The sequence below is a fragment of the Blastomyces gilchristii genome (assembly GCF_000003855.2).
Source record: "Blastomyces gilchristii SLH14081 genomic scaffold supercont1.1, whole genome shotgun sequence".
Lineage (NCBI taxonomy): Eukaryota > Fungi > Ascomycota > Eurotiomycetes > Onygenales > Ajellomycetaceae > Blastomyces > Blastomyces gilchristii.
Genome location: NW_003101682.1, coordinates 306,913 through 330,262, shown reverse-complemented (window position 1 = coordinate 330,262; position 23,350 = coordinate 306,913). Strand labels below are relative to the sequence as shown.

The following is a 23,350-nucleotide window of genomic DNA, read 5'->3' as shown; positions in this document are numbered from 1 at the left end:
CGGTACCGGGCGTATTAAACTTATCTGATCCTTCCTATGTGGGTCCGTTGTTACACGCGGTATCAACATTTGCATAGTGTAACAACAAAACGTGAGGATGTATTGATGTATTCGCCGTTTCGGCGTTTCCTTCTCTCCCGCCGGCCGTATTTTGGCATACAGGTGTTTACTAGCGTGATACGAATCTGATAAGATCCGTTTTGCAGATACCAATGGTCCATTCAACAGGCTAACTCAGCCCCCCTTGAGTGTTGGCGCAATTGACCCACAAAAAGTGAAAATAAAGAAATGAGAGGAAGTCTTCAGAGCAGTCAAGTTCACTCATCTTGGTATGACATCAAGCTCTACCAAGAAGTAAGTTCTGTTCTCGCCATGAATCATTTCTTTGCTAGTGTTATGCTTGCGGAAAAAATATCCATCACCTTGTAAATCACGGTAGCTAGGCAAAGGACTTAGTTCTCTTGCCCCTAAACGCAGACATGGCTGAAGCATCAGAAAAAGTAGCTGCTGGCGATTCTGAGACTGCGAAAGGTCGAAAGGTAAGAATAGCCTTCTCAACGACATCTGTCGAGCGCGTGGCTAACTATTGAGGTGACTACACAGTTTATTAGAAGGGCGACTAGATATGTCCGCCTTCTGGTTTATGCGGAGCCGACGAAAGTTGACCTCACTCTCCTTATAGTCGGCCTGCTAGCCGCGATTGCATCAGGCGTGCCATTCCCTCTTATGGGCATTCTATTCGGCCAATTGGTTGACAATCTGAATTCTGCGTCCTGTAGCGTGGATTCTCAATTCGGCGCGGCGATTCAAGCAGAAGTCAATGAAAAGGTCCTCAAAGTCGTCTATATTGGAATAGCCTACTTTGCCTTGGTGTATATCTATGTCGCTTCGTGGAACTTGTTCGGTGAACGTCTGGCCCAACGGCTTCGCGAGCGGTATTTCAAAAGCTTATTACGACAGGATGTCTCATTCTTCGACGATATGCCAGCGGGAGAAGCCGCCTCCCGGCTCACTGGTGACATAACGACGATTCAACAAGGGACCTCTGAGAAGGTCGGCGTTGTCCTCAATAGCGTGTCATTTTTCATCACAGCTTATATCATCGCTTTCATCAAAGATCCCAAGCTAGGTGGAGAATTAGTGTCTTTGACACCAGCCTATCTGCTCATGTCACTCGTTGGCGGCTACTATACTCAGAAGTATGCAGCAGCCATGTTGAAGAACGTTGCTGCGGCATCCTCTGTTGCGATGGAATCACTGTCGAACGCAACAGTTGTGCATGCTTTCTCCGCAAACGCAAAGCTGGAATCAAAATTCGCTGGTCTGCTGGGAGATGCAAAGGCAGCTGGAATTAGGAAGGCACTTTCTGTTGCCACTCAGTCAGGATTGCTGTATTTTATCGCGTTCTCCGCAAATGCCCTGGCGTTCTGGCAAGGCTCTAGAACGATCGCGGATGCGGTTGCCTCTGGTACTCCCGGATCAACAGTCGGGACTACATACACAGTGATTTTCTTATTGGTTGATGGTGAGATATTCGCATTCGTGTATCCAGTATCCAACACCCAGCATCCTCCATGCTAACTTAACTTTTTAACAGCTACTTTGATCCTTAGCCAGGTCGCTCCTTTTGTTCAAGTCTTTGATGCTGCAGGAGTTACCTTCGAAAAATTAGAAGCCGATATCAACCGACAACCGAAAATAGATGGCACAGCCGAAGGCGTCGGGAGGTCTCTCCCTAGCGCTTCGGGTAATATTGAGCTGAAAAATGTTTCCTTTGCCTTTCCATCCCGGCCAGACAAACCTGTACTACAGGATGTCTCGATATCTTGTGCAGCTGGACAGCACACTGCAATCGTTGGTCTATCCGGGAGCGGGAAATCCACTGTTGCAGGCCTAATAACACGCCTATATGATCCAGCAAGCGGAGAAGTATCTTTTGACGGACACAACATCCAAGATCTGAACGTTCGATTCTTACGAAGCAACCTCAGCCTTGTCCAACAAGAGCCATCGTTACTCGACAGGTCCATCCTTGAGAATATTGCTTTAGGGCTAATAAATTCCCCAACCCACTCTCACTTGACATCGGCCTTGCTTGGAAACAAGCTTTCCGATCTTGCAGCCGCCGTTAGGAATGGACAGGATCTGGCAAAAGAAGCAGAGATTCGTGGGCCAGATATTGTCGAAATCATAGAACTGGTGGAAAAGGCGGCATATCTCGCTGACGCGAGTGTTTTTATCCGCCGTCTAAAGGATGGCTATGGCACTCTAGTCGGCTCGAGTGGTAGTTTGATATCTGGAGGCCAGAAGCAAAGAATTTCCATTGCTCGAGCTTTGGTTAAAGAACCGAAACTTCTGATTCTCGATGAAGCGACCGCCGCTCTAGATTCTACCAGTCAACAACGCGTCCAGTCTGCAATTGAGAGAGTAATGAGCGGGAGGACGTTAATATCAATTGCTCATCGTCTCTCCACAATCAAGAACGCCGATAATATTATCGTTATGAACCAAGGAAAAGTTGTTGAGCAGGGAACTCATTCAGAACTGATAGCAAGAGATGGCGCATACGCTGGTCTAGTGCGTCTACAGAATCTCAATGTTCGTCCGGAAGAAGAGGAGGATATCTCGAGTGACTCGTCGGTAGCAAAAGATTCATTGGACAACATGACCGAGAAAGCTGGCGATAGTCCACATATCGGCGAAGCTAGTCTTGACGAAAAACGCTCTTTGGAGACATCCACGCAGATGGATGAAGGTAGTTGCGGCGATATTAATGCGAAGCGATCGATATGGTCAACCCTGAAGGCCTTGGGTCCAATGTTCCGGCCGCAAATCCTCTTCCTTCTCGTAGCATTGACTTGTGCTTTCGTAGTTGGAGGCACATATTCCGCCTCTGCAATTATCTTCGGCAACACGATTGGCGCGCTGAGTCCATGCGAAACTGCAGATTCCATCAGGTCTGCTGGCAGATTTTACGGATTGATGTTTTTCATCCTCGCTATCATCGAATTTTTCGCTAATCTGGGAAGCTGGTCAGCATTCGGCTGGGTGGCCGAAAAGATTACCTACAAAGTTCGAGTTCTCTCGTTCAGGGCTCTCATGGAGCAGGACTTGCAATGGCATCAGTCAGATGGAAGAAGTCCTACTCTCTTACTTTCGGTCATCACCCAGGATGGTAATGCTCTGTCCGGCCTCACTGGGTCCGTAGTAGGTACCATTATTGCTATACTGGTGAATGTGGTCGCAGCAATTGCATTATCCCACGCGATTGCATGGAAGATTGCGTTGGTTTGTCTGGCCGTTGTGCCTCTGATGCTGGGTGCGGGTGTTATGCGAGTGATGACGATGGCACGCTTCCAAGAACGCCATTCAAAGGCCTTTGAGAAGTCTCTCGGGATCACAGTTGAAGCCGTCAACTCGATCAAGACTATTTCTTCTCTTTCCCTAGAACATGAGATTTTGAGAACCTATCGACGCTCACTGAAAGGGCCGACCAAGGAAATTGCACAACAGAGCGCCTATGCCAACCTTTGGCTGGCGATCGCGTACGGCCTGAGCAATTTCCTATATGCACTTGCCTACTGGTGGGGCGCAAGGAGAATTATTGCCGGGGAATACTCGCAGAAACAGTTCTTTATTGTGCTCATGGCTCTCCTGGTCAGCGCACAGCTTTGGGGCCAGATGTTCACGCTTGCTCCCGACGTGACACGCGCGTTCACCGCGCTTGCTCGGATTATGAACCTCCTTGACCTTGGATCGACCAAGAAACTCTCTGGGCCGATTCAACCGCTGGAGCGGGGCCTCAATGACCTCGAAGCGAGCCCTGATTCAAAAGAGAATCGCCCCGATTCAGCCCATGGAGGGATCAGTGTTTCTCTCAACAACGTGAAGTTCTCCTACCCAGCACGTCAAGAGGTTCCGGTTCTTCATGGGCTCAATATCCGTATCAAACCAGGCCAGTTTGCCGCGCTAGTTGGCCCAAGCGGCGCCGGCAAATCGACGATCATATCACTCATCGAGAGGTTATATACACCAAACTCGGGCAGTGTTCACATTGATGGCCAGGATATCTCAAGCCGCGAGGGTGTATCTTTCCGCGATAACATCGCCCTTGTCCCACAGGATAGTGTCCTTTTCGAAGGCACCATCCGGTTCAATATTGCGCTTGGAGCCCGTCCTGGTCACGAGCCAACAGACGCAGAAATCGAAGAAGCCTGCCGGTTGGCAAATATCCACGACACCATTGTTAGTCTGCCGGAAGGGTATGACACGAACTGCGGACCCGGTGGAAACCAGCTTTCAGGTGGACAGAAACAGCGGCTCGCAATTGCCCGCGCTCTTGTCCGGAAGCCTCAGCTCCTTCTACTCGACGAATCGACGAGTGCCCTTGATGCGGAATCTGAACAGCTTCTCCAAGCCGGCTTAGAGAAAGCCACCAAAGGCATGACTGTGATTGCCATCGCGCATAGGCTTTATACGATTCGGAAAGCAGATGTCATCTTCCTTATCGAGGATGGAAGATGCACTGATCAAGGCACACATACGGAGTTAGCAGAGCGCAGCGAAAGCTATAAAATAAATGCATTGCATCAAGCCTTTGAGTAATATTGGGCGAAAGTTTTAACCTGTTGATTTATTACTGAGCTTTTTCGCGTTTTGCATCGAACATAGAGTTTGTTCTACGGCGATTTCGTTACAATTTCAGATACAACTTTTATAATAATAATGCTACTAGATACTCCTTTATACACTACTTTATTATTAAATTCTATGCCTATATTGGCAAAAATAAATCTCCAAACGTAACTACATATCTACTTCTAGAACAGGAAACATTTCTTGAAGCACCAAGATACGAAAAGAGAAAATTATTTACCATAAACTGATATATTCAATTTCTAATTGACCCGTTGATTATCCCATAAAATGTAGCCCTTCACATAATGAAACCTATACCCTGACTATCATTATATCTCGCCTGGACGCCAAAACACCATAGGGCCTAGAGAGCAAGCCTAAGTCATCCCATGAATAAACGCAAACGTCAAGACTCCGCCGCCTCTCCGAGCTTTAGGTAATTCCAGCAAACTAATTTATTGTTATAATATTAGTAAACCACTCGTATATGTAGACACGATCCGCAGCAAACAGAAGAGAGGCGAAGACATACTCCCAAATCCTAAGTCATCTTCAAAATAAACTTTCGCGATTTCCTCTCCTGACACCACGCCTTCGGGGCCGCAGGCGACAGTATTCTTCCCCACAGCTATCGCCATGGACGGCGGCAAGTGTGCCACTTCGGAAAATTTCGGCGGCGTCCCGAATCGTTCGTTTAGCATCCGCTGGTAAATGTTCATCCCGGCGTAGTGCCCGTGATACATTGCCCGCCCGGCTCTTTTGATACCAGACAACAGGGCCAGATCCCCCGCTGCGAAGTGGTATTGAGCATTAGGAACTTCGTCGATGAAGTTTAGACTATCGGTATTATGTTAGTTGCGATATGAACTCCTATGTTGTCCACGTAGTTGTGTGGGGAGATGCTCCTTACGTTGGATTGACTTTCACATAGCCTTCTTTGTCAAGCACAGAGCTGGGCAGATATGTGGTTGTTGGGCTGTATTTCGATATGGCATTGATCACGTATCCTGCCTTTACCGTACGTCCGTTTGCTAATGTGAGTGTGTAGCTTGGGGTTATGTTCCCGTTTAGCTGAGCCTGGGTTGTGTCGATTACCCGTGAGCCCATGATCGTTTCGACGCCAGTATCATGGAGTAGCTCGAGGGCCCGATCACGGAATTCGTCAGGAAGAGGCTCCGATGACAGAAGCTTGTCCCTTGAGTGGATTAGGATGACCTTTAGGTTTGGATGCATCTCTTTCAACTCGCTTGCTATTTCGATGCCGACGGCTCCTGTAGAAATTATTCCCCCAGTTAATGTGTGATGCCTCATTAGACATACCAACACTGTGTATCTCATTGGATTGGGGAACTCACCACCACCGATGACAACGACGGACTCTTGGGCCAGCTTTGTTTTCGCAATATGTCCCTCTACCTCCCTGAAATAGTCATCCTTATTCCGGGATTCTGGCGCACTCGGCCAAGTTCGTCTCAACCCAGAGCTTGCAACTAAGTAGTCATACTTTTGGGTGATTTCCTTGTTGGTGCCGGCCTCCTTGATCGTAGAGATCTTTCGCTCACAGTCCACGCCAGTAACGCTTCCCTGTATGAATTTTATGGCTGGTGTCTGCAGGGCGGGAATGTCGGCGAACTTTCTCCAGGAGAATGAAGCATACTCTTCCGATGCGAAGGCGCGTGGAGTCCCAATAAGATGGACTTTTGTGAACGATTTCCGTTTTGTTAGTTTTCAGTTTCACATGCATTGATTGGCGGGGACTGCCAGTCGACTTACAGTAACCATCTCTTTCATCCACGATGGTTATCTGTACTGGGACTTTCTCTCTTGTTTCTGCGGGCTGAACAGCCTCGGTGTTAGAGGCGCCAGCAAATCGACAATCTCGACCTTGGCACAGGTCCAACAGGTTCAGAGCTGCGGCAAGCCCAGAATATGAACCGCCTATCACAAGGACTCTTTTCGGAATTGTGGTGCTGGACGAGCCTACAGATCCTTCGTTGCTGGGCATGGTAAGAGGTTGCCGTTGGAATAAACCGTGGGGAAAGAGGGCGCTAACAACGGGTGAGATAATTGACTGAATATAGGTGGGTATGCCCTGATAGGAAAGCGACAGCATGGTTTGGTGGACTGAGCACAGGATAGTAAATAGCAGAGCAGAGTAAAGAGTTCAGAGGGAGAAAGACCTTCCCTTTGTGGGGGGGAACTTGGAACATCTTGCGATCCGAATTTAAGGCTTCCTGACTGGCAATAATTGCTACTACGGAAGTAAACCCGGTATCGTAGGTTTGAAAGAACCCCCCTAAGTGGAGCTCACCAGAAAACAACCACTCCGTAATTAACTCCCCGAATCACACTTGGCAACACTTTTCCCATGCATCTGCAGCGGGCCCAAGCACCCGTGGATGCAAACGGGTTCACCTGAGGCATACCAAATGGCATGTTCCCGGGAGCTCCTTTGCCGTCTCCTTATCTGATCCGAGATTTGTTGGAAACGAATGTGTGGTACAGGAGAATGGCCCGAGTTAAACTTATCTGATCCGTGTCCAGATTGGTATTACATTTTAATACGTCATTTCCGTTCCCCGAATATGAAGTTTACATCCCAAGTAATTTACTTTACTAGATACTCTCTATACCATACCAGAAGTGTTACTAGTCGTATTACCATTCTGACACCGGCTTAACGGGGCTGTTTCGGTACCAGGTCCTGTATGTGTACATACGCACTGTACGTATGTAAAGCCTTTTATCAGATGAGATTATCTTGAGTGTGGGGCTTGAATCTGCCGAAGAAAAGCAAATAACGCAAGGAAGAATCAAGATTTCTGTTGCTCTTTTATTTTATTTTATTTTATTTTATTTATTTTGATAATTTTTTTCAGCTTCCATTACCACTTTTTTTTTTTTTTTTTTTTTTTTTTTTTTTCGGCCGGAAAGCCCAGCCTTCATATGACCATGGCGGAGCAACTTTCTCAGGCAATGAAAATGGCATGAAGAAAATTGTCCGTAAAAACTTGTCTGATCGCAATTTCAACTGACCCACTCGAATTCTTGAATCTCCTATCTAGTAGTTATCCCAGGTTGAAGTCCCCCCGAAGGAGTAGCTTTCAACCTTCCAAGAATGCTACCCCTCGGGCCTTCAATACCTCGTCTAATATCTGAGGTTACCCAGGCCAGGGTAAATCCGCATGTGCCCATAATTCATAATCACTATTATATTTTTTCCACAATTCACAATTTTCTCTTCTACACACAGTAAGCTTGGTGGACTACACCATCTCTCAATTATTTATAATGGTTAAATAATACTAATTACCCGCGGCTCCTTGGGAATAAGAACCGCCTTGTTAGGGTAGCCAGAATTAAGGGCAGGGGCTACGGTTCCCTCCAGCACAGCTCTTCCGGGTTTCGAACTCGAAGCCTCATTATTATATATTCTGAATGTTCGCGTGGAGGCTGTTCGGCGCCTTGATCTCTGTGCAAACGCCAAGTGACAACGACACTATAATTAGCTGCGGTTTGGCACTAGTGAGATGACGTCGCTCTGTTCAGGGGCTGAAACTGAGCCTCAAGATATTAAGTCTTTTATGATGTTATATCGCAATACCGACAGCCCCATTAGAGTTAATAGGTCTTCAACAAAGCCGGCGTGATATGCTTCTGAAGAAAGATTGATGTCAGAATAATTGCTGAAGTATATGTACACCTAGGTCTTCCAGCCCTTCACCAGCTAGACGAGCCATCCTATTCCATCGCTACCGACTACCCTTCAGAATACAGAATATACCGAATCGTCCAAAATGCATGCTCTCATTGTTGTGGAAAAGTATGTGCAAGAATTACCTTTGCCCTCTTCTTATGGTTTGCCAAAGTGTATGATGTAGTCAGTTATAAGTGCGCTGCCAGTCGGACACCAGCATCTACTCTGACAATGACAATAGTCAAGTTAATCAGCGCCTCCTGGGGAAAATGCTCGAAATAAGGGGTATTACTCGTGACGTGGCTAGCAACGATCAGCAAGCCTTAGAATACTTGGGGCGGTGCATCCATGGCCAGCATTTGACAAGGCCAGATATCATCTACATGGATGTGAGTGCCTCTGACCAGACTACAGAAACCTTTCACGTGTGGCCTAAAAATTGTGCATTTCATGCATCAATCGCTATATGGAAGTCCTCAGACCATTTACATCGAGTCTGCTCATCTGACACTTTACTACGTACTGGTGTTCCAGGTTGGACGAGATGTTGTTCACGGCCCAGATATAACCCACATCGTCCGCACCCAAGCCCCCTTCTCAACCGACCCCAAAACTAAAGCTACACCGATTATAGCGATGACTAACTGGGGGATACCACCGGCTTATCCCAAGCATCTTTGGGATCTCTTCACCAGGGACGGCGAGATCCGTAAGCCATTGAAAGTGGCCGATGTTTTGCGGACAGCGAGGTCAGTCAAATTCGATCTGGTTCCGGCGACGAGGTTAGGCTACCCGGGCAGTAATCATTCCTTACCTGGCCACATCAATGGCTTGGTGAGAAGCCCAATATGGGGACCGATGCCCTTGAGGAATTATTCTGGTCCGAGATCCTTGTTATGAAGTATATCTATCGCTACCACACGAATTGGATTTACTACTCATTTTTCCTCTTTCCTATGTTATGATACTTAGTTTAGCTTATTCGACTTTTGAATATCCAAATCAACCAATGATATTCATAGATAATTTATTCCCGCAACAGAACTTTTTCCAACATACGACTCGATCGGTTTAAAATGCAGGCGAGTGTAGCCATGCCTGCTCTCATTTAAAAACCCCGTGAAATCTTTTTCTAGGCACAGTTCAATATCCGTGGAAGATGGGTGTAAAAGCCAGTCTTCTGAATTCCTGTGGTCATCCAAATTTTTGGGCAATTTTTATGTATATACGCAGCGAATATGTAGAGACCGAAAACAGCCCTCCACACGGTGCTACTCCATACTTCTCCTTGACTAGCGTCCAAGATGACCACAACTAACTGCTTAACTACGGGCTGTAACTGAGTTAACTATCCTGGATGACATCGTTAGCCGCAGCTGTTTGGAGAACAGTGCTTGTGCTGGTAAGGAACGGCCAACCGTGAACTGGTTGGATCTCTCCCACCCTAGAACGCCTGGGGATGTCCCGCCATTCCTGACTTCTCTATGCTTCTACTATCTCATTGGAATTTCAGCAATTTTCGTCGCCGCCAGATATGTCATCCGCTCATTAGAACCGGGAATATGGGTTTACTTTGCTTCCACAGTGTACTTTAACACGATGCCGGAGCAACTATATCCCTACCGCAACGAGTTGTCGCAGTAGAGATGTTCAGAGAACGCGCCGAAATTTCAGTCACCAGCATGGCAAAGCTGGATTTGTCGCTTCAGCAGTGACAGTGATGGCAAAACTGATCATGAAAAATGATTTGCATGTGGAGCCAGATGAGGACGGAAGAGGGTCAAGCAGCGAGATAAAGCCAGGAAATTGCACTATTGCTCACACCCCTCCACACCCCCCCGGGCATATACCGGGCCATCTATAGTCAATTAGATAGAGAATTCAAATACTCCGCGGGAAAACACAGTCAAAACAGAAACGACTCTACCAAGTCAAAACCCCAAGCGCTGATATCAACCACCGGACCCGAGTTCCAAGCCCAGTCCCAGGCCGCGTTGCAAAACGCACCCAAACAACCTCACGCGAAAAGACTCCTGTAATTAGACGAAGTTCATGCAATAGCTGAAAAATATGACTCTCATCATTCATACTCCTGTTCGCCAGACACCTAATGTAAAATAAAAATAAGAAAATCAGAAAGGGAAATTTAAATTTAAACAAGTAGCCAGCTATGACAAGTAAAACAAAGTCAAACTATCTTTCAAGTATACAAACAAAACGCTTCGAAGGAGGAAACGCAAGGAAAGTCGAGAGGGAGTATGGGGCAAAGGCAACAAGATACCTGTCGACTACGAGCTATCAAATTGAGCCGCACATCAATCAGTCTAGGAACAATAGGAACAGATGCAGAGAACAAAAACAATTCCAAAACTCCAAAAAAATCTAAACCAAAGTGGTAAAGGACGCAGATACATGCAACGACGAAGTTTGGCAAAAATCAATGTTACGGTGTGCAACTGTGCTGGGTATCGGTAATTGAGACAAACAAGAGGTAATATATCAAAGTGTACAAGATCGGCGAAGACGTTATATCCCCCAAAGTAAATGGAAAATGGAGACATGATATGTCATCCATCGATAGATTCTAGAAGTCCTTGGGTCCAATTCTTTAGCTGTTCGATTTTATCGAGAAGTTTATCCCACAGGGATGGTGAGCTCTTAGAAGAGGCGTCGCTGTCTTGCCCACTATTTTCGGATATAGAGGTCGGGTCTGGGGCATCGGCAGATATCGTTACTGGTGGCTGGTTGGGTGCATCTGTATGAGGCTTGGAGGTAATAGCAGCATTGCTAGGGCTCGTGCTAATAGGCGGATCGTCTGGGGTTTCGGCACCTGGAGAATTTTCGGGAGAATGAAGACCTATAGGATTTAGAGGGAGGCGGAGAGTCCCGTTATTTGGATGGGGTTCTATTTCTAAGGAATCGCAGACGATATTATATACTTCGATATTTTCTGGCGCGCATTCTTTAGTTGGTATTCACTCAGCAGCAATGTTTGTGACGGATGAGACTTACGGAAATTTTTCATACGACTATTTGGGTTGTGAGGGAACTTGGGGCCGCGAGCAACAAAAATGGATCTCATGAGAGGGTGCTCGTGGTCATATCCATGTAGGCCTCTCGGGTGATAAACTTCGTTGTTCTTTTTCGCCTCCTTAACATCGAAACTCGTTCTTTCAACAATGGCCCACCCTGTTTTGGGTATTACCCATAGCGGTGCGATACGATCGTTACGGGAGAAGTGATAGCGATCAGGCATCGTTTCCCGGGTGTAAACTTCGATTGAATCGCGATATGGCTTGGATGATTCAGCTAGCTGCTGCTTGAGGGTTTCGAGGTCTTCAGGCCGTTTGGGCCGTATGCCCCGGAGGGGCCACCCATCGAGGCGATCCACCAAATCAATATTGATTAGATCCTCCAACTGGACCAAGCGATCCGTTGAGGTGGTTGCCATGCCATGGTCAGATACAATGACCACATTGACGATGTTGGTCAGATTACGGTCATGAAGCCCCTGGAAAATATTTGCAAGCATTTGATCTACCTGAGCTATCGTATTTCGGATTTCAGTGCTATTCGGGCCAAAAGTATGTCCATCCGCATCGATGTTAGGCACATATGCGGCTATGAGTTGCGGCCGTCTACTAGTGGTTGGTGGCAAGTCTTCAGCTTCTTTGTCGCCCGGCAAGTCCAAAAATGAGATCACTCGGTTGGCTTTTTGAACCAAGTCTTCCCTCCCATTGTATTTATCAAGGTACGTGGGTTCAATGCTGCCGATGTGGGCTTCGGAACCTGGCCACATATGGATGGCTGTCCGAACGCCCTGCTTTTCAGCTGTCACCCACAATGGCTCTGCATTCCACCACTTCGGCTGCATGCTTCTGGCAGGATCAGTATAATAAAACTCTTCCCCAAGGGCAGGATCCCAGAAGGTGTTACCCACAATACCATGGCTTTCAGGGTGAAGCCCAGTCACCAGGGTAAAGTGGTTAGGAAAAGTTACGCTAGGGAAACTGGGAAGCATGTATGATGGGGACACTCCGTTAGCGATAAATGAATTGAGCATTGGGGTAAGACCGCGGTTGAGAAAGTCGGCTCGAAATCCATCCAAGGAGATAAGAATCGTCGTTGGGAGGAAAAGAGAAGTACCATTCGATAAAATAGTGCGTTGCCGGCGAGAGGTTCGGAAACCAATTGACTCCTTGTACGCGCCCAAGAAGAGAATAAGGAATAGAATTATAATACTCAAAGATAACAGGGCTAATTTCCAACACCATGAACTTCTGGACTAAAGTCGAAAATAAATGAGTTAGTTCACCGGTAGGCCAGCAATCGCACGGCCGGCAAGATATTGCGCCTCATGGAGGCGATCAAAGAGGGAATAAACATAAAGAATACATACTGATTTGTAGTTACAACTACCTACCGTAACATGGACCAAATCCGATGATGCCGCTGATGAGTCGGAGCTTGCATCGTCATGAAAGGTGCCTTCTTCCATTTCGAACATGAGGCCCTCTTCCTCTTCTTTGTCGCCCATGCTCTTTATCCGTTCTGCTCTTCGCTGTAAACGCCGCTGTCTTCTCCTCTCCTGTTTCCCAATGCGCACGCTGTTGCCATTTTCATGACCAAATATTCTCCGGAGCCCATGCGTTGGGCTCTTCTTTACGAGCAGCCGCTCACGTTCTTCCTCCTCCTCCAGAACAGTTCTATCGTGCCGGGACAACTCCAAGGTCGTCCTAGAGCCTTTTACAAGCTCATCATCTTCCGAGTCCGAGTCCTGATCCGACAGTGATCTCAGAGAACGAACATCATCGTCGTATGCGGCTGGCGAGAGAAGCGACGAGCTGGACGGAGGTTTTCGAAGGGACATTGTTTCGCTGCAAAAATAGGATTCCGCACACAATTGGACTTATTTTCCAGCGTTGTTGGATATTCACATCGTAAATTTGTATTAGCCTCGCTCCATGATGCTGAAGGGATGCTGAAGGGAGAGCGCAACGAGGGTGTTGATAGCGGTGTGTACAGCGTAGTTCGATCTTTTCGAAGATGTTAACTGTGCCAAGCAAACTGACTACCTCCTTACCTCCCATTAGTTACTAGTTATTAATAGATTAATCCCTAATAGTGGGTTGGTTAAACCACCACTATCCACTATGCAAAATATCATCACTTTGCCAATTCTCACATTTTTTTCATCATCATTCATATGTTATCATCTAGTTATCTTAAGATGATTGAAAGATCTCAAGAGATTGAAAAATATATAAAGGCTGTTATAGTTACATGTTGTGTCAATATGTTTGTTTGGATCATATTTGCTTAGTCAGAAAAAACGGTCGAAGGAGCCGATAATGTTGGCCGTTACGGCCGTTGCGGCTATTGGCTGTGGCGATCTCCCTAGATCACGTGACCAACCACTATTTAAGCTCTTTGTAGATAGCTCTATCAATACAACCTTCAACTATCCTACAGATAAACGCGGAGATCACGCCAGCTTCGTTTCTCTCCAGGGTTCCTACGAAATGATCCCCATCAATTCGTGTCTTTTACACTTTACATGGAGACGTCACTTCCCATCCATTGTAACATTGGTACCATCAAGGCATCTCTCACAAGAGAAATGCACACCCACTATTTTAAAAACATTCCACACCTCACGGCCTCGACACAAGAGGGACAAAAGCCCTGTAGCTTCTGAAACTTGCCCCGAAGTACAAAGCCCCGAAGTACAAATACATTGAGGATTGCGAACGGCTAGAGCGGTACTGTCCAGGTGGCTTTTATCCTTTAAAGCTTGGTGATCGACTCTGTGATGGATGTTACTCTATTGTCCAGAATCTCGGATTTGGTGGCAGCTCTACAGTATGGCTGGCTGCTGACCAGAAGCAACAGGAGTTAGTTGCTATCAAAATAAAATCCGCTGATTCTGTCTCAAAGTCTCAGGAAGTAGATATTCTAAAACATCTTCCTCCACACCCATGTGATCAGACAGCTGCTGGACAATTTCATTGAAATTAGTCCCAATGGAGCTCACAATTGCCTAGTCATGGAAACAGCTAGTTGTAGTTTGATGCAGTCTTTCTTGACAAACAAAATGATGAATATAACCTTTCATTCCCCAGCGAAATTTGGACCCTTGGATGTACTATATTTGAAATCATTGGTAGTGGGGGCCCCTTTAGTACCTTAGGTGGAGGCATACTCCAGGATCAAGTCAGTGTTCTGGGAAAGCTCCCTGATCCATGGTGGTCACAATGGGAGTCCAAAGCCGATTTTTTTGAATGAGGATGCAACTATTGATATCATGACTGATGCTCCTTTCCAAGATAGCGGCTGATAGCCTGGAAGAACGGTATGATTGGTTTGTTAATGCAGCTCGGCGGCGATCAGACATGGAAGAGCAGGGGGAGGGTGAGAAGAAGGCTTTCCTGCATATGATTCAGATGATGCTTCAATATTTACCAAGTGACAGGGCTACCATTCAGGATGTTGTTGAGTCTGAGTGGATGCAAAAATGGGCGTTTCCTGCTTTGCAGGAAATTAAATTTAAAAGAAAAAATCAGAGATATGATATTGTTCTATTCATCAGAGAGAACGATTCTCATGAAGAACCTATTTAGAGAGCTATAGAGCTACCAATCACTGTCAATGAGAAAGTTCCGAGCAGTGATGAAGATTCTAATCACTTGACTTTACAATCTTACGTCTACCGTCCCTGCGTGATCCCCGTCTTTGCTTAAAATGTCTATAGCCTGCCGGAGTAGTCAATGAAGGACACTTGTGCTTCCATTCTGCATGGAATTCTCCGACCAATTTCTTGCAACCTGGAATCAGATTGCTTCACAGTTGCCAGGTAGACTCTCATGAGATGAGACATGATTCTTCAGAATCTCTTCATCCCCTTGCACTTGAATCTGAGAATGCAGTATCTTCTTAACTGGCCACTCCTCTCTCGTCCGATTGTATACAGCTGAGATTGCAGGAAAATCAATATATCTGAAATAATATAATAATTATAATTAATATTTTATTATTACTGATATTATTTCTGATATTGATACATATTATCAGAAATAAAGAGACAGAGAAATAAATCTCAAGAAAAGAAAAGTTTTCAATAAGTGAGCGTTACTAAGCATGGATTAAATGGTCTGACATATAGTTATTTAGTAGTATTAAGTTAGAGTACAGAGTACTCTGTTGCATCTACTAGATATCTTGAAATTTTTGTCAAAAAAACGCTTCACAGGCTCCTGATGGCAGTTGAGTATTTCCACATTAATAATCACATCGAATAATACACATTTAACTGGACGTAGGGCCCACCCGTGGGCTGAAGGGCGTGATCTAGCCTACCACGCGGCATGGGTATATACGAGGTGGTGACTCAAGCGAGCCTTGCAGAACGAACGTCCGTCCCCCATACTTATACTTATACATCGTGGGCCGTCGATCCCGAACACCCGACAGATTTCATATCTGCAACGCGCTGCCGCCCCGCTGGCATCCTCGACCTTGTTATATTGCCCATGGTCATCTCTCACTGTTGGTTGAGCTTGATCCCACTCCGCTGTTTAGTCCAAAGGCCATCATTATTGAAAGCCAAGGTTTGGCACCATGGCTACGCAAATGTCCCAAGGCGGGCAGCCTCAATTGACGGGAGATGTGAGATTTCTCTCTCTTAAAATGCAAACTATTCATGAAGAGGAACAAACATCTCGAACTGATTTGAGAAACAGGAATCCAAGCCTCTGGCCACCGATTGTAAGGTTACCCGTTTTCTTTTTCTTTTTCAATCTATTTTTCAATCTGATTATATTCTATCCTGAAGACCGTGTACCCCGATGTCGTCAAGATCCAGGAGGAAACTTGAGGCTTATTAATTCCATGAAATATTACAGATGAAGCCATGATGGCCAAGTTGCTTCCCGTCGACCCGACCTTGGAGACGGCGCATGAATCCCATTTCACCTGGTGCTTACCCAATTGGACGGAATTAGAAAAGACAGAGCTGAGCCCGAAATTTGAGTGCGGTGGATCCAAATGGTAACTATGTGGTTCCCTTTGGGAAATGTGTATAGAATTTTGGACTATCCCTGGTCTAATCCGAGTAGGCGAATACTCCTCTACCCACGCGGAAATAACCAGGGATCAGCATTTATCTATCTACCTTAAACATGGCTTCGATGATGGAGAAATGCCAGAGCACTGGCATGCTTGTGTCCAGTTCGCTGTAGTCCTGTGGAATACCAATAGTCCGGAATCCTACATCTCACAGAGTAAGCATCCATACGCTCCTCCAACCTACCCTTTTAACGTCAACGTCTTAGCTTAACATTGCTTCAGATGCAAACTTCCGTTTCTCGTCTAATGACCCTGATTGGGGCTTCACAAAGTTTTGTGAACTTCGAAGGCTGTTAGGCCATCTTGGGGATAAACCATCCCTGCTGGGTAACGATGAAGCAAATATCACAGCTTATATTCGCGTAATCCGAGATCACACCGGATCCTTATATCACACGTTTTACAAGTACGTATCCTCCTCATTTATTGGTCGTTCTGAACCACAACCTAATGTCACAACAACAGCTACGACTCAAAGAAAGTGACTGGCTTCGTTGGCTTGAAAAACCTCGGCTCCACTGGTTATCTAAACGTTATATTGCAGTGTTTTTACTTTACGAACAGCTTTCGCAAGGGACGCCGGCCCGTACTCGATGTATATGTCAATATTATTCATTTTCAGGGGCACTAAGAGGCAGCATCTAGGCTATCTACCAATTACCACTTAACCATGAATCCAATAGGAACACGTTCTTGTGGGCATTGCAACGTCTTTTCTACTCTCTGCAGACCGATGATAAGCCAGTGTCACCGCTGGAGTTCACCAAGGGACTTGGATGGGCCCCTCAGCAACTCCTTATGCAACAAGACGTCCGGGAGATGGCTCGATTGCTCCTATATCGATTTACGAAGGAGCCCAAACTTCCAGACATCTTTCGCGGCAAAACAAATACCTATACTACCATCGACGGCGCCCAACAATCAAGAATAGAAGACTTCTTGGATATCAGCATCAATATCCAGAATATTCGCTCCCTCGAAGAAAGCTTGGCAGAATATATCCGCGAGATAGTTGATGAGGAGCGGACGGAAAATGGTATTCAAAAAACTACTAGTGGTGTTCTCTTTGAAACCTTCCCTGATGTTCTCTATCTGCACTTGAAAAGATATGCGTATGACATGGCCCAGCGCCGGCTCATGAAAGTCAATGATTTCTTTGCCTATCCGGAAGAATTTGATGCTTCTCCATATCTCTCAGCTGACACCGACAGGTCTGAATCATGGGTTTACCGATTGACCGGTGTTGTCGTTCATAGCGGCGGTGTTAACGGCGGAAGGTACTGGGTCTTCTTGCGACCTGGAGCTAACCTGCCCTTTTATAAATTTAACGATGACCGGGTTACTAGTGCCATGTTAACGAATGTCATGGAAGACAATTACGGGGGGGACGGACAGGCAACGAACGCATACATGTTAATTTATGTCCGGAAATCAAGGATAAACGATATTCTTGCTAGCGTTACCGCAGCCGATGTGCCTGCATATATCGGTAGGTGTTCTGTAAGCTCCTGCCGCCTTATCCTCAACAACTCCGTTGGTATTTCTTTTTCTTTTTCTTTTTCTCTTTTAATCCTTCTAACATGTACTTTTAAAATACAAATAGGAAACGGATTGGTGGAGGAACGGGAAATGGCTGCACGTCTCAAAAAGGAGAAGGAAGAGGAACGCCTCTACCTACACACCGTCTTGGCTTCAGCCTCCCAGTTCCGCCTCCATAGCGGATTCGACATGACTAGCCCCAGCGTGGATAATGGCAACACGACCACCCTGCGCATCCGCAAAGATACATCAGTTAACGACTTCACGAAATCCGTCGCTCAGAAGGTAGCAGTGGACCCGGGACGATGTACCCTGTGGATTTGCCTCAATCGCCAGAATGGAACACGCAGGCCTCACGAGCCTTTACTTCGCGCCAACATTACCATCGCGCGGGCATGTCTCGACGCAAATTTCACTGGAAGCAACCCTCATATATGGGTTGAGGTTAGCCGAGTCGTTGCAGGTGTACCAGCCCCATTGCCTCAGGTGACAAGTGGAGGAGACACGATCTTAATATTTATCAAGAACTTCGACGTGATGAGTCAGACGCTGCGCGGTGTCACTTCACTCTACGTTCTGAAGGATAGCACAATTCGTCCCCACATCGTCACTGTCATGGGATGGCCAGAGGATACGAGGTTTTCAGTTCATGAAGTAAGAATTGAACGCCTGTCTTTCTTTTTTCTTTTTTCTTTTTCTTTCCTTTTTTCCTCATCCCATTCGGCTGACCGCGCGGAACCCGTAGGAAGTAAAACCCACAATGATCCTCAACGTGGACCCTAATTCAACTTTCGAACGGGCCGAACTTGGAAATGGCGATATCCTCTGCGTTCAAAAGCTGGTAAAGCCCAGCGAGTAAGCATTCTTTTCCTCTCCTTCCTGCGCCTTCCCTTCCCCATTAATCTCAACTGACCTGCTGATTTCAAAGCTTTTACCCTATGGCCAGGTACCCTCCAAACTTGTTAGCCAAAGATGTATATTACAGTACTTTGACAATCTCAGGAATGAGCGGAACAGGCTAAAATGCACATGAGCAAGAACTTGGCTTTCATTTTTCTCCCCAGCCCCAGCGCGAGGCTAGTATTACGCGTGAAATAGGACCTTGACGTCAGTTTCCGCTGGATATATGGGGTGCTGAGAATTGGTACGCGCATGCTCTGCTATGTCCGGCTTATATTCCGCCATTGGCATAAACTATGAACTCGGGGTTGACTAGGGCCCGGTCATTTTTCAACTCCACTAACTCCGGACATAAGGGAGATGCTACACAGGCGCCGCACACAATATATATATATATATATATATAGATCTTATGTATGTTCCAGAGTACAGCATTGGTTAAATACATGATAAGCTCGAACCTTTCCAACCCGGCTCACCCCCTCCAACCCCGTCTTTTTTTCTTTTTTAAATAATGTTATTTTCTGTTTTGGCTTATGTACTTATTTAAACTTGGCTGTTTCGCTTCGCGTTTTCATCTTGTGCAGACGAATCAATTATAGTACCATCAGCATCAACAATCGGGTCTCTGATGCCAGTGATCTTGGCGACAATGGCACCACCATAAAGATCACCGGTGACATTGGTCATGGTTCGGAAACGGTCCATGAACCAGTCAATGGCTGTGATTACTCCGTACATGCCCGTCACCTCAACGCTGATACTATTGGCGATCATGATAATGAGGACAAGGGAAGAGCTTGGGATTGGTGTTGTGCCGATCGAGGCGAGCGTCGCGGTCAAGAACACTACGACGTACTGGCCGGCACTGATGACCTGGCCTTGCGTGGCTGCGAGGAAAGTTACGGTGATAGGGAGGTATATGGCAGTTCTGTGAGGGAAAGGGGAAGGAGAAAGGGACGTGTTAGTTTTAAACGTACGTATCCACGGATGTGCCCATAGAGGAAATGTAGTAGAAAAAATCACATACCCGTCCATATTGACCAGAGTACCAAGCGGAATTGCAAACTTGGCTATAGTATCTGGCACCTTACGAGCTGCAAGACACTTCAGCGTTACCGGCATAGTACCTGCGGACGATGCCGTGCCCCATGCGGTGACCCACGCGGGTGAGTTTTTCATCCAATATGCGAAAGGATTCTGCCTCATAACAGCAAAGTAGAGGATGGGGTATATAATAAAAAGCTGAATGGCCATGCCGGAGAGACCCGCTCCGATCAACAGACCCAGATTGATGCCAACCTCCTTGATATCGAGCTTGAACAGGTTCGGCATGATCAGGAAGAAAATACCGATGGGCGCCATGTTGATGAGGAACGTAATGGCAACGGTGATCAGCCCTTCAATCTCTCTCACGACCTTCAGAATCGAAGAGGTCGCCGGGTCCCGAATCATATAGCCGAGAATAATCGACACCACGAGCACACCTAGGAGGACATCATTAGCGAACGCCGCGACGATGTTGTCCGGCACCAGCGTCTCGAACAGCTCGACGACGATATCGTGTGCTTTGTACACGGATCGTGAGTCGATGTCCTTCTGCAGGTCCTTGTCGATAGCCCGCGTCTCTGGATCGACTTCAGTGAACTGCTTGGCCCAGACCAATGACACGAGGATTGTACTGTGCAAGATGGCGACCAGAGTGGTGAAGAGATAGTACCCAATCGTCCAGCGGGCAAGGAGAGCGCCACCGCGCGACATCTCCCGCAGGCGCTGGACGGCGAGGATCAGAGAGACCACGATCAAAGGCAGGACTAACACGGAATTAGCACAAGAACGGTCAACAGTCAAAAGGTTTATTTATCTTCCTCTCCTTTCTTTTATGTTTTTATGTTTTTATGTTTTTATGTTTATTTTTATTTTTTTTATTTTCCTGTGTTTTCTTATAATTATATAGTTTTGGGGTGCAAGAGTGGTGTGTGGTTCTCACTACTTACCGATCATCTTCAGCGCGCGCAACCAGACTTTGCCGGGAATGCTACACAGGTCGACAGCGGCAACAGGCACTTTTTCCACGGTTGTGTTCACCGCGAAACCGATCGCGATCGCGATGACCGCAGAAATGAGAATCTGGTATACCGAGCCGGGCGTCTTCACCTTCTCCCACAGCGTTTTCTTTGGCTCTTCAACGGTCTCCATTGTTTCGACCACTCCAGGGCTTTGGACTTGCTTCAGGTTCAGGGGCTCGTTCTTCTCCGTAGACCCTGTCTCCCTCAGTTCGTTGGACGACATAGGCTAACTCTGTGGATTATTAGAAGACCTTGAGATGGGATAAGGGGGCCGAAGTCTGCCTAAGAAGAAGACGGGATGGGGAGGACCAGGGGGAGGGAGGTCGCCAGCAGACAGACAGACAGACGATGGGAGGAAAAAAGAGAGGAAAGAAAAAGAGCAGGGTTTGCGGGGGAGGAGGGTGCGGGCGACTGGGGATCTTTATTCACGAATTCTCAAAACGCGCTACTTGTCCCCTATCTTCCAAGAAGGAGGAGGATTATTCTTGTTCAGATCCATCATCAGGACAATCGTGGAGACAACCAGCAGTCTGAACATGCCAAGTTTCGATTCAAGCTTGGGGAAGGGTCAGCGTGATGGCTGGATACGGGAGATATCTGCCAATCCTCTCGTGAAGACAGATTCAGGCGGCTGGAGACTGGGATCTAAACCATGCATCCAGGGGTGGGACGCCAAGGACCGTTTCCTACACGCCACGCCCGAATCAGGCAAAGCATGAAGCTGCTTCACAGAGCGGACCGGGTGAGCCTTGAGCCCTGAGGGTGGGCAGGAAATGCGCGAGGGGGCAAAAGCGAGCGACTCCGCCACCAACCGCGTCCCCGTCCGCCGCAAACGGTTGGCAGGATGGATGCGATATTTGTTGCTCTATAACTTAGCCATGTCTTTATTGTTTGGGGTTCCAACTTCTAAGAGAGGGATTAAAATATTTAAGCTCCTAAGCTATGCCCCACAGCAGTCAAAGAAAGGCAAATTCTACTGATCACTGATAACAGAGATATGGCAGGAGTTTTCAATGTGATTTCCAACAAAGGGAAACTAGAAAAATAAAAAGAAAAAGAAAATCCCAGGAATTATAATTATAATTATTATTATTCTCACGATTTAGTCCTTCTTCATTATTGCTGTTCATGGTTGGTTCGATGCTCACCTACCTACAGTTACCACTTCCATCCCTGCGCCAAGACGTTGCGCCGCGCTCAACCTGGCCGTTTCCCCCGCAGCGCGGGCATCCGCTCATTGGCGGGTGGAAACATTTATTGCCGTGCTGTCAGACACTCAGACACTGCTTGCTTGGTTGGCGTTGTGTCACCATGGGATTTGGTTATTTAGGTATTTATTATTATTATTATTATTATTATTATTATTATTATTATTATTTGGGAGAGGAGAAAACTGACGAGTTTGAAGCACTGCGCAACCGAGCAAGTTTTACCAGTCACATGCAAAAGCGCATAAAACAAGTAACTAACCCGTCCACGCATAAGGAGGATCCATGCATCTAGGTTCCATCCCGTATTATTTCTTGTCCCATGTTGAGCAGAGATGTCAACACACCAACCACCATAGGAAAAATATAATATACATACAACGAAAAGGGAGGAGAAAATAAAATATTATTATCATGATCAAGGTAAGAAATGCCGACCGACAGCGCGAAATACTACCTCAAACTAACCCCACACACCCCATCGCATCGGCCACAAATGAACTTTTCTCGGCAAATAATGCTCCCCGAATTCTCATTATTATTCTCATTCTCATTCTCTTTCTCTCGGACTCCAGCTTGCGAGTTGCAGCCCAGCTTGCCAACAGTCGGCCCGCCAAACTAGCTGAAGGAACAAGCGTCCATTAATATCCCATCCCCACAACGCCACCTCCATTCAATTTCCCGCTCCGAGTTTGACTCGAGTCGGCCCAGGCTGGTGGGCGGGGAGCTCCGCCGAGCATCAATTGGGTTTGGCGTGCCCCCGTTCGCTCTCTTAAGCTCCCCGCTGGCCCAAAACTTGCAGTACAGTACTCCGTACTATATAGTATAGTGGTTTAATAAAATCATAATGTTACATTTCCCGGAGGATTTTATTCCTGCTTAGCTCCGCTGCTAGCCCGAGAGTCACACCACCTGGGGGGTGGGGGGTGGGGTGGGGGAAGAGACAGACCAAGAGCAAGCACTACAACTACGCTACGTATGCCTTCTGGCCTCGCTTTGCCCGTATAGATGCGTATTGACCGAGGTTGAGCTGCAGGCGGAATTTATCAATATTCACGATTGCTTGGTTGGGGAAATGGAAACGGGCAAAGACGAGACACACAGCCCACATGGGCAGTGGCATGGCACGGCTGGTTTGCCTTTTGTGTTCATCCTAGTTTCGGGCTAGAAGTTCA

At 46.8% G+C, this 23,350-nt stretch overlaps 6 protein-coding genes across 9 annotated transcripts; 3 read left to right on the top strand and 3 right to left on the bottom strand.

Moving 5' to 3' along the window:
* The first annotated feature begins 250 nt into the window (after nucleotides 1–250).
* BDBG_00047 (ATPase) lies at nucleotides 251–4,882 on the top strand. The gene is made up of 3 exons (XM_002628755.2): nucleotides 251–539; nucleotides 604–1,525; nucleotides 1,598–4,882. The coding sequence occupies exons 1-3, from the start codon at nucleotides 480–482 to the stop codon at nucleotides 4,603–4,605; spliced, it is 3,990 nt and encodes a 1,329-aa protein (XP_002628801.1). The 5' UTR covers nucleotides 251–479; the 3' UTR covers nucleotides 4,606–4,882.
* Nucleotides 4,663–7,173, bottom strand: BDBG_00046 (uncharacterized protein). The gene is made up of 5 exons (XM_002628754.2): nucleotides 6,412–7,173; nucleotides 5,994–6,335; nucleotides 5,549–5,909; nucleotides 5,171–5,475; nucleotides 4,663–5,088 (listed from the first exon to the last, which is right to left on the bottom strand). Exons 1-5 carry the CDS (start codon nucleotides 6,749–6,751, stop codon nucleotides 5,045–5,047), a joined length of 1,392 nt encoding a protein of 463 aa, XP_002628800.2. The 5' UTR covers nucleotides 6,752–7,173; the 3' UTR covers nucleotides 4,663–5,044.
* Nucleotides 7,174–7,571: 398 nt separating this feature from the next.
* Nucleotides 7,572–10,471, top strand: BDBG_00045. Of its 2 annotated transcripts, XM_031719707.1 has the most exons (4): nucleotides 7,572–7,890; nucleotides 7,973–8,461; nucleotides 8,577–8,724; nucleotides 8,870–10,471. In XM_031719707.1, exons 2-4 carry the CDS (start codon nucleotides 8,436–8,438, stop codon nucleotides 9,233–9,235), a joined length of 540 nt encoding a protein of 179 aa, XP_031575576.1. In that variant the 5' UTR covers nucleotides 7,572–7,890; nucleotides 7,973–8,435; the 3' UTR covers nucleotides 9,236–10,471. The 2 variants fall into 2 exon arrangements, with proteins under 2 accessions (XP_031575576.1, XP_031575577.1); XM_031719708.1 differs by having other exon boundaries at nucleotides 7,872–8,461; nucleotides 8,870–10,374.
* Nucleotides 9,467–13,580, bottom strand: BDBG_00044 (ectonucleotide pyrophosphatase/phosphodiesterase family member 1/3). 3 transcript variants are annotated; one of them, XM_031719705.1, is made up of 4 exons: nucleotides 13,521–13,580; nucleotides 12,735–13,406; nucleotides 11,348–12,620; nucleotides 9,467–11,285 (listed from the first exon to the last, which is right to left on the bottom strand). In XM_031719705.1, the coding sequence occupies exons 2-4, from the start codon at nucleotides 13,203–13,205 to the stop codon at nucleotides 10,903–10,905; spliced, it is 2,127 nt and encodes a 708-aa protein (XP_031575574.1). In that variant the 5' UTR covers nucleotides 13,206–13,406; nucleotides 13,521–13,580; the 3' UTR covers nucleotides 9,467–10,902. The 3 variants fall into 3 exon arrangements, with proteins under 3 accessions (XP_031575574.1, XP_002628798.1, XP_031575575.1); XM_002628752.2 differs by having other exon boundaries at nucleotides 12,759–13,406; XM_031719706.1 differs by having other exon boundaries at nucleotides 9,723–11,285; nucleotides 12,735–13,536.
* Nucleotides 13,581–13,686: 106 nt separating this feature from the next.
* On the top strand, nucleotides 13,687–19,020 carry BDBG_16042 (uncharacterized protein; the record flags this gene model as incomplete). Its single annotated transcript, XM_031724077.1, has 12 exons — nucleotides 13,687–13,926; nucleotides 14,027–14,281; nucleotides 15,087–15,260; nucleotides 16,075–16,099; nucleotides 16,237–16,368; nucleotides 16,447–16,614; nucleotides 16,682–16,865; nucleotides 16,925–17,045; nucleotides 17,105–17,948; nucleotides 18,063–18,652; nucleotides 18,744–18,853; nucleotides 18,927–19,020. The coding sequence occupies 12 exons, from the start codon at nucleotides 13,687–13,689 to the stop codon at nucleotides 19,018–19,020; spliced, it is 2,937 nt and encodes a 978-aa protein (XP_031575573.1).
* BDBG_00041 (excitatory amino acid transporter) lies at nucleotides 18,767–22,029 on the bottom strand. Its single transcript, XM_031719704.1, has 3 exons — nucleotides 20,896–22,029; nucleotides 19,929–20,712; nucleotides 18,767–19,829 (listed from the first exon to the last, which is right to left on the bottom strand). The coding sequence occupies exons 1-3, from the start codon at nucleotides 21,188–21,190 to the stop codon at nucleotides 19,445–19,447; spliced, it is 1,464 nt and encodes a 487-aa protein (XP_031575572.1). The 5' UTR covers nucleotides 21,191–22,029; the 3' UTR covers nucleotides 18,767–19,444.
* Between the last annotated feature and the right edge of the window lie 1,321 nt (nucleotides 22,030–23,350).